We start from the raw sequence: 11,136 nt of genomic DNA on the forward strand, positions 1-11,136 counted from the left end.
TATAATTGCAATGTTTATTCCATATTTTTAAATATTTGTACATTGATTTTTCACTTGCCAATACAGAATCCTAACAATGGAGTTGCTAGTTGACCATGATTAGTTTAACATTCATCAACATAAGTACATTGTTTAACTTTCAAAATTGCTTTTCAGTATTATTAAAAAAAATATTTCTCAAACATTTGACTGTATCATCATAATTATCAAGATCCTCCTGCAGACTGCCTTGTGTCTATGCCCCTTCTAGTGGCTTTGTATGTTCTACTTATGCAGAGCTTTGCAATGCTATTCCTTACCTCTATTTGAAAGTCTTATTGCAGTTTTTCCACAATACAATACCATATCAAAAACTATTTCAATTTTTTGTGTAATTTCTGGATATATTTGCAATTTTTATTCCATCATTTTTAGATATTTATAAAATAATTTTTCATTGTTAAACTTAATAAAAAAAAATATGTAAAATTAAAATCTTTAAAATAATTTCTTTTTAAATAAATATCACATTTATCTTCGGTTACGGCACACTGTACTAAAATTTATAAAATTCTTGGCATTTTAATACTTAATTAAGTTCCCATTTAAGTATTAATTTACAAATTTTCTAAAAATATAACTTGTAAATTATGTGGCAAGGCCCATCTACACTCGTTCATAATTTAAAAGTGATTCTAGTTTCATCAACAATATTCACAATCATATAATTTTGCACTGTTCAGCAAATATGAACACTTTAAACTTCTTTGGGATCCTTTCTTATGAAATTCTGGATAGAATAAAAGATTAGATGGACAATTTCGTATAAATTGTACAATAGTTCATATCTAAACTGTCAAACAAATAAATCATTCAAATAGTGCCTGATACAAGCTTGGTTGTGTGTTGTACCATCTTCATACCTAACCACAGAAATGGGTGAATCCATCCCTTTTATTCAGGGTTGTGCATCCCCACTGAATCTGATAAAAACCGAAAAAATGGGTGAAGGCACCCCTTTCATATAGGTTGTGCATCCCCACTGAATCTGGTAACTAGCAATGATTAGATTTCCATAAAAATGAAGTTATAAATCTATATACTCAGTAAAACAATAAAATCCGATCTTGATCCGACCAAATCTTATGCATTTCTCCAACCCTAATCGCCCTGTGTTAGGCCTGTAAAACGATATCAAGCTGAGGGGGCGGCACTTTCAGTGAAGGGAGCGGAGAAGTTCGGCACACCGGGCACGTTGCCTGCAGGCGAAGCCATTCATCGACGCAATCCATGTGGAACATGTGACCACATTCAGGCATCAGTCTCACCACTTCCGATTCCCCATATTCGCTCAGGCAAATCGAGCAGCACTTTTTGTCTTCCGCCTCTTCATCTTCAGCAGAATTCGATGACCCGGTGCAGGTTTTTTGCGAGAATAACATCTTAGGGTACGAATTCAAGGTCGCCTCATCGATTCCTCTCGCGCCGCCTCCAGCTGCACTGCGGTTCACCGGATTCTGATCGTCTCTCTGGCTGCCATGATTAGAAATCGAAAGTATTCGATGGCGCAAACAGAGGACCGAAACTAGCAAGCACAAACTTATTGTAACCATGGCTACCACTGATATTACCATCACGTATGTATTGCTGATTTCAACGTTGTAACTTCCATAGCTATTCATCCTGATATTTCTGGAGATCGGTGACGGCTATTTCTAAGGAAAAGGCTGGATCAACCAGGGAACCTGAACAGAATGCTCAGAAAATTGAACCCGTAACTTATCAATAACAGAAATTCTTTAACAACTAAGACTCATCAACTAAACTAATCCTCGGAGACATCCACATAAATGCCCAAGAACATCCAAGCTTTTCTACCAGGGATTGGCAGCCTGCTTCTGTATGCCTATTTATTCTTAAAGCCTTAGATGGATCTTTGGGCTTTGAATGTCCATGGTCAACAACTTTTACAAATTCAGATAGGTACTGCTAACTTTGGAGAAAGAAAGGGAGAAGCAGTCTCAGTCCCGTGTTCACTGCCCCTAATCGATCCCCATGGGTATTCCAACTTGTTATGTATCAATTTCATTTTTCCATTTAAGTTAAATATAATTGACCATTTACCTGCGCACAGTTGTCTGACATGCTATTCCACTAGCAGCTTCGCTTTGGAGTATAAACCAAATCAAATTCAGATGCAGAGGTAGGCCGAAATTTATTGTTATTTAGAATTCATGTGAAGAAGTGGTGGGCTCGGGGTTCTGTTCAGGACAAGTTAGCTTACGCGGGCACAACGTGCACTGTAAAATTTATAGTCACGTTACAGATCATTATTGTCGTGGCCTCAAAAGAAAAATATCGGATCAATAAATTCTGTGGGCCAAATATATTTTAAATAGCAGCAGTAATAAAGTTGAACTGAACATTTGCTTCACATCGACAACGTGGTGGCAACAACTACTTGGTGCGTTTTTGATAGTCCAATGTTTGACTCAATTTGATCCGAGTAACAATAAAATTCCTGAGATGTTACGTTTTTCTTAAAGGCAGTGTTGGCGACAACTCTATGTATTTTAGCGATTCACATTTGACTCAGACTCTGTGATGTTGAGGGTATGCAGAATTTGATCCGAAAAACAATAAAATACATGAGACGTTAGTTTTTATTAAAGGAAGTGCTAGCAACAACTCCTCTAACGATCGTTGACTTAAGCTCCGCGATCTCGAAGTGTCTAGAAAACTTGATCTGAACAACAATAAAATTCATGGCATGTTTTGCTTTTCTTAAAGGCAGTGTTGTTTGAATTTAGGTGGAGAAGTTTTTTTGTTGAAGATTAAGTAAATATTTATTTTTGTATTCAAGTTTCTGTGATCCATAATGAATTAAAAAAAAAATCGGTAAAAATCGCATGAGAGAATTTTTTAGTCTGTATTCATTATGGATCACAGAAAAATGAATACAGAAATTCTATATATATGGACCAAAAAATTCTCTTATGTGATTTCTAAAAAAAAACTTTATTTAAATACATATTTTTTTTCCCTAAATTATTAAGCTTAAATAAAGTTCCAAGTGAATCATCTTTCCTCGTGATGTGTAATGTTAAATGTAAGAATGGCTTTCCCATGTGTAGAATGGGATCACCAAAACTGTGCAACGTTGAATGAAAAGGTGAACTGTCTATATACAAAACGGAAACCATTGTCACCAATTGAATGGAAAATTGATCTACAAATATGTATGGTGTTGTCATGAAAATAACACTTTGCCGGAGGAATAAATCTTCAACCCTTTTCTGTAAAATTTGAACAAGACAAAATTAAATAATAAAAATGTGAGAAATTGAATAATAATAAATACAGATTTTAAATTCGAGGAATAAATCTTCAACCCTTTTCTGTAAAATTTGAACAAGACAAAATTAAATAATAAAAATGTGAGAAATTGAATAATAATAAATACAGATTTTAAATTCGAGGAATAAATCTTCAACCCTTTTCTGTAAAATTTGAACAAGACAAAATTAAATAATAAAAATGTAAGAAATTAAATAATAATAAATACAGATTTTAAATTCAACCTCATTAGTTTATTTGAAGTCCTATGACTATAGCCGGTAAAAAAATGTAAAAAGCAGAAATCTGTATTTAATATAAAGTTAATGTATTCAGGTATAAAAATAAATTAAAGAATATATTTTTTCTATACATTGGTAAATTATATATTAAAACATTGTAAAATATATTTTGAAAGGTTTCTAATCGTAGAATACTATTATAGGGATATGAGTTATTTTTACAATTAAAGTTTTAATTTTCAAAAATGCTGTTTGATGTTTTAAAATGATTTTGGAAGGTTCTACATCAGAATTTTCTAACATAGACTTGTCACTAAAATGCTCCCTAAAAGTTAATTTTTCTAATATTTTTGTCCAAGAGGTATCGACATATATGCCAAACAATATGATGATCCAATCTAAATCATGCCTCCCCGTTTAAGGAGATATTTAGTCCCCATAATATTTATTGAATGAGGCAAGGAAATTTTTCCTCTACCTTTTCAACCCACTTTGGCAAAGGTCATACAACTCCTATCTTGTAGTTTTATACCTTTTCTGCAAAAATGTGTTTTCGTCCAACTTTGCTTGAGCATGTCGTGCTAAATTCTCCATGGTAGATAGTGCCCACACTTCCTCTTCATCCAACATGGAAGGTTCTTAAAGTTTCAAATTCTCCACATTAACTATTGAGTAAATATGCATGTATGGGGGTAGATTGAGTCCATAGGCATTATCTTCCACCTTCTCCAATACTTGAAAAGGAACATACTGCAAATCCTATATATTCTCACCAAAACCCTATAATATTTCCTTGTTTATCTATAACAAAATTTTATCTACCACTTTGAATGATTTATTTGTTCGATGCTGGTCGTGCTAATTTTTGTACCTTTCTTATGACTTCTTCAACAATGCTTGTACTTGAAAATAGACATGCCTAATATTTTCAACAAACTTCTTTACTCTCAATGCTTCTCCTATGACCTCCTTCCTCACTTCTCTCTATTGTCCAAATAAAACATTCAAATATGAAGGAATACAATACCTAAAACAAGTTTCGAAAGGGAAACCACTAGTAAAAGTGTGGATTACTCTATTTTAAGAGTGCTATATGAATCAAATTTTCATCCTAACTCTTCATATGCTTTTAATTGTAACTTCCCCAAAAGATGCACCAAAGTTCATTGACTACTTCTTTCTTCTCATCTATTTATGGGATGAAATATTGTAGAGCTCTTCAACTTAGTGTCCATCTTCTTCAAAAGTGTAGTCCAAAAGGATTTGTGACACACAATATCCTTGTTCAAAATGATGATATTTGTATCCATAGTGCACCTACACCTATTCAGAAAACATGTTCATTATTTTTTTTCCTTTTATGGCATTTCTACAAAGCATCAAAATGCACATTTACTAAACTTGCCAACTACTACAAATAAATTGTCAACTCCCTTCACGTTGTTGGTAAATCACCCACAAAATCCATGAAACAATTGCCCAAGGTCATGTGGGTATTGTTAAGGGATGGTATAGAACTTATTTTATTTTACTTGGTTTGTTGGTACAACAAATATACCTTGTAAGTTAGTACACGTGCCATTGTAAGTTAGAATTTGTCATCCCAACACCAAAATTTCCCATAACCTTGGAGGTGTGAGCACTCCGAAAAGATGCAGTCTTTCCCCTTTAGGGACATAGGGCCTATCTAGATTGTAGAGTAACAAATTATATAGATGAAAATTAGCCTTGTTTTCACCATCTTTTACATGAATTTGACACTATAGATGCGAAAAATATAATTCAAGTTTTATCTTGACTACGAGATAGACACTTTCGACTTTATTCTAACTTTTGAGATATGCTTGAAGGATACTCTATTATAGAGGACATAAGATACCAATGATCCGATTATTAATTTTATATGGTGATGACACTTATTGTGTATTCATTGATTATCAAGATAGATGGTAAGATGAATATGTTATTATATGATGATACATATTTAGAATAACAGAACTTGGCATACATAGATTTGATGATTGCTAATCATTCTTGATCAGATGTTACTAATGATTTTCTAAGTGTGGAAGGACCATGATGGCATAGAGGAACGTGGTTGAGCATTAATACTAGTTTGATTATTGAGTAAGGTTTGTTATTGAAATTAACTTATCATTGAGTAATATTGTGATTACAAATTAATGATGACTTATGTAGTGGATCCAAGAATAAGGTACATCCTTGTTGAATGAATCTCATATGGGTAATGGAGTTGTATAGGGTGAATTGGATTTAATTGGAGGGGTGGAACAATTTCTCTGATTCCACCCACTAGCACTAGAACTATGTCTTGGGTTGGAAAGTTTGGGAAATTTCACCTTGAAGTTCCATGATTTCAGATTGATTGGACCATAGAATTAAGCACTTATGAGATATCACTAAAGGACATGCATTAAGGTGAACACCTTAATCCTAATTCACCATTGATTTCGCAAAGAGGGAATCCCAAGAGTTAACATTTGTCTACATTTCTATCAACTAGTAAGAAATACTTTAAGGGCAAGCATCATGGCACCCTTGGAATTACAAGAGGAAATTCTTAAATGGCACCAAAAAGACTTGGAACCCTTGGTATTGAGAAAAATAAAAAATAATTTTAATTTTAAATTAAATAATTAAGACTTGACTGTACATGTAAAGGAGGAATACGAACTACTAGTTATCATTTTAACTTAGTGGATTCTAGAATGTCTATGAAGAGGGATAAAGGTAGTACACAAATATTATTTTGAGAGGATATAAATGAAGTATAATATTACTTAAACATTATAGCTATTATTTCATATAATTAAAGTATAATATTAGTTAAAAATTATATCTCATATTGTACATCCTTTAGGAAAATATCCTTTAAGTGGAAAACATCGAAACTTATAAAAATGACATTAACACATTAGACTAGGTGTGCACTAAATACATAATCAAATTAATAAATGGGAAAAATATTAATCATGACAAATTATGTGGACAAATCATAGAACTAGAATCTCAATCAAAATTTGAAATTGACCCAAAAAAAAAGAAGGGAAGTTAGGAATCAAAATTGACACATATAGAAGTAACTGAAGTTAAAGAAATACATGAACACCAAATTAGGAAAGGTGGAAAGTGATCATTGGACATATAGGAGAAAATTTATGGATTGTGTTAGGGATGAGGGAAAATGACATTTTCTAAATAAAAAAAGAAAATGAATTTCTTGAGAACTTGGACAAGATTTTGACACATGGATAGGTGAATAATAAGGAATTTGAGGATTAGGAGAATATTACTTTTTCATGAAAAGAGAGGTGACAATAATGAAAACTCTTATAAATGTAAGAGCAAACTAAAAGAGAAAGAACTAATGAATCCTAATACTAAATGTTCATTCTACTGTAGAATTTTCTTTTGAGTAACTAGATTGAGTTCTAAGCTTGGTGAATGGAGAAATTGTAAAGTAGGAACCTCTTGATCTTGGTGACGCTCTTTTCCATTTTTCTAGAGATATCCATTCCTTCTATATCCCCATTGTAGCTTGACGGTCTACAGGGAAAAAGGTTACCCAAAGAGTAGGTAGGGAGGTTCAATATTGAATAAAAAATGTTTGGCTAAGAAAATAAGGTCACAAATACAAGGACTAAAGATTGAAAGGCTATATACGATGAAGAATTTGAAGGCACTTCTTTGGTTTTTGGTACTTAAAGTATTTAGTTAACATGTTGATTGTAATGAATTGTGTATATTCCTTTTATGTGCAATCAACAAAATATCCAACTTACATCATTTTTTGAAGTTGTATTCTCCCTCATAGTCAAATTTATGTTTTTATTTTTATTTTTGTATTTTGTATTTTTTATGTGGTCCACAAATTTTGGAAATTAGTGATTGCTATAACCATGGAATATTTGTACCATGTAAATCCAACCAAAGGGATCAATTCATGTTAGCTCAATCATGGAGTATGACCCCAAGAGTGTTAAGAGAATTGAGCATGTTACCTCTCAATAGAAAGGTGCTTTAAAGACGAAACTCGACCAATAAAAAAGGTGCTTTAAAGATGAAAATCTACGAGTGGGTGCTTTAAAGTTTACCCTAGGAATTATTTTATGGTAGCTAAAAGGTATTCCAGCTTATGAAATATTCTACGATGACTATATTATTTATAGTGTACATTTAATTCTACATATATTATTGTGAGTTATTGAACAAAAGTGTAAACTAAACGATATAAAACAAGTTGGAAATCCTAGATTAAATCAAGGATTAGATTATAATGTGTAATGAATTTTTTTAGATATAGAATTGTTAAATTGTAGAGTTACATTATTTAAAAGAGGAATAATGTTAGTAGTTGAATCAACTACTTGTTAAAATTAATTATTTTATAAATATAATGGTAGAACCAATAACATAATATATAAATATGATGGTATATTCGTCTTGACCTGAAAATATTTGGCACAGTCTAGGATGATGGTGGTGGTTTCAAGTCAACACAACAATACTTGTTAGTTTTTCTTAGACTACATTGTTCTTTACTTTAGATAATGACATTACAAATTTTTCATCATTTACATATTGCATTCACTCTATAAAATCATAACATCATTAACAATTATGTAGAAAGAATAATAACATCAATAGTACATTGGAACACAAAGGTGCAAGAAAAGAAAATCATGCTCAATAGACACTAGAGTTAGGTCAGAGACTAGGGAAAAACCCTACAAAGGGGGAAAACCCAACCATATTATTCTTCTACTAGATATTAATTAATTGTTAAACTGATGTTTTTGAATAGAGGGATCTAGAGAATTGTTTCCATATCACTGCAAGAAATAATATCCATGACATAGATATAAGTTACATCATCATCATAGGAGATATCATACTCCAAAGCTACTACCATCATATAAGGGGAATGCCCCTTCTACTTTTCACATGTATCATATATACTTTAAAGTACACTATCGAATGTATCATAAAAGATCACTATCATATGTGAACCAATATTTTTGGTCCCTTGTAACATAAATAGAGTCAGTGAATCTTATATAGAATAAGCAAGGTAATCATACCATCATCCATCAAGACTTAAGTATCGCCATGTTTTACTTCTGTAAAAGGGATGAATTTGAGACACCTAACATACGTAGCTTAAGAGCAAGAACAAAATCATAAGATCACTATTATATGGATCGTTAGCACCATCACATATATGATCGTAAACACATCAATTACGAACATAGTCACTGTTATCAAAAACATCAAGGTAAAAGCTATCAATGTTTATGCCATTATGAATACTACGAAGCCTAGGGTTGTTGAACCATAACAGAGTCCCTATCACATAATATGTCACGCAGAATGGTAACCAATTATATATGATCCTTAGATATAAACCCATAAATTATCATACCAAATGTTTTCCATAGACATAGAATAATGTACGTTCATTGCAGAGAAATGCAATACCATTGCAGAGAAAGGCAAGCTATAGGAACGATAATCTGAATTTAACCATTGTAAGTGAACAATGCAACCAATAAGCCATCATTGGTTGCAAGAGAAGCCATAATTGCAAGAGAACTTCTGTAATTAACAACGTGCAAGCGAGGCCATAATTTTCTTTTGTGAGTGGACTATAGTGACAACAAACTATTGTGATAAGAGTGAGCCCCACAGATAATAAAATGGTGTGAGTCATTGTTGAATGAGACACTTAAAAAAATACATATGATCGATTCACATGTTCCATCGAGCCAATAATTAAGTCAAACCACAGAGATAAGAAATCACCGAGCCATCTTGTATCATTTAGCCAATATATATAATGAATTACAAAGACAAGCAAAATCACCGAGCCGCTGAATAACATATTAATATGCTTGAACTACTAAGACGTAGAGTGATGACATATAGTCAAGCAATGCCACAGATATATAGATACGATTTTCAAAAGAAAAGTGACGCATTGTGTTGCAAGCCTTAGAGCGGATTACAGTAGTGCGAGCCTCAGAGCGGATTACTGTAATGCGGGTCTTTACAGAAAAATCGAACCTTAGAACAAAAACTATGTGCCACACCGCGATATGCCAACCATAAAATAAACAAGCCTTGGATAGGGTTTACGAACCATTCAATCATATCATGATATGAAAATGGGTATACAAAGCTTAATTTATATGGATTGATGGGGGCATCCCTTTTGATGCGGACTTTTAATCTTGAAGTTCGAACTTGCTCAATAATATTTAAATATGAGTTCCCATTTAAATAAATTCTTGTCCATTTATATTAAAACCAAATCAATTTAACAATTACCTTCATTCAAATCAAATTCTTCTTAGGGATGGATGAACTTCATTTCAGCCTAGTTTCCCTTTGGGAAAATTCGTCCCCCAGTTGCCTAATTTCAACATTCCCTCTTAGTTAGGGAGGAATTTCCATTCATATCATAAGTCTCATTTCATATAACATGTCTGAATATAAGACCATAAAAAACTGCATCATCATTGCATCTCATCTTGTCTCATGGAAGAAGAATAGTGCACAATCAATGATAGAGGAGATTAATCTTCAAACCCTACTAGTCTCCGAGTCAAATCTCATATATTTCATCTCAACTATATCTACAAGACATCCATCTCATCACATCTCATCTTAACTTGATTCCTTTGATCATTAACTCAACAATGATATATCTATCTAAAGAAGAAGAATTATCATAGGGGAGCTTCAACTACCTCCCTATATCCCATGACAATAGGTAGGATACGACTTACCATGGAAGGTAAGGATCAAAAATATCTTATTGTCACAACAATAGGATGGATACAACTTACCATGAGGTAAGGATGACAACTATGCTATTGTTCATTGATCTTCCCAACTTGACCCTCAAGAGTCAGTGGTAGAACACTTGCATCCTCTCACTTTGGTAGGATACTACTTACCATGAATGGTAAGGATCATAGCTATCCCAAGTCACCTCAACCCATTGACCATATGGGGAGGAACAATCCAAGCAAGCCCAACTTATTGGTAGGATTCCAACTGGGATATACCCTCTCAAGTCCTAAAGATGACAATAGGTAGGATGCTACTTACCATGTGGTAAGGATCTCAACTATCCTATTGCTAGACAATAGGCAATATAGTAGTTACTGTGAGGTAAGGATCACAACTATTCTATTGTCCAGATTTCCCTCAACCCCAGAAGCTCTTTGGCTCAATTCCTCTTCTTGTGAGCTCAAATAGGGGGAAGAGCATAGATTAGTGCCCTCTATCAAATGAGGCCCTTTCATCTCAGTAGTGCCATCACTAGGCTTATGGTTGTTAGTCATGGACGTAGTGCATGACACATAGAGAATACCAAGTCAACCACAAGCTCACATGTTGCAACACAAGATTTAATTTTCTTCCTTCTCATCAATCAACATGTGATGGAGTCTTATTGCTCCTTTCTACATCATATCACGAATATGGATATTTGATCTCAATGTGTTGGAACTTGTCATGGAACACAAGATTCTCCACATGTCAAATCGCAAAA

The 11,136-nt window shown here is 33.2% G+C and overlaps 1 protein-coding gene across 1 annotated transcript; it reads right to left on the minus strand.

The window, feature by feature from the left end:
• Positions 1-728: 728 nt before the first annotated feature.
• On the minus strand, positions 729-1,842 carry LOC149142662 (putative RING-H2 finger protein ATL71). The gene has a single exon (XM_089449693.1). It carries the CDS (start codon positions 1,659-1,661, stop codon positions 1,155-1,157), a length of 507 nt encoding a protein of 168 aa, XP_089305819.1. The 5' UTR covers positions 1,662-1,842; the 3' UTR covers positions 729-1,154.
• Between the last annotated feature and the right edge of the window lie 9,294 nt (positions 1,843-11,136).

The sequence above is a fragment of the Pinus tabuliformis genome, chromosome X (assembly GCF_031772625.1).
Source record: "Pinus tabuliformis cultivar Carrire ecotype Pingquan chromosome X, CPIR1, whole genome shotgun sequence".
Classification (NCBI taxonomy): Eukaryota; Viridiplantae; Streptophyta; class Pinopsida; order Pinales; family Pinaceae; genus Pinus; species Pinus tabuliformis.

Coding starts and splice junctions, on each gene's coding strand:
- LOC149142662 (XM_089449693.1), bottom strand. CDS start 1,661: ATGAATAGCTATGGAAGTTACAACGTTGAAATCAGCAATACATACGTG.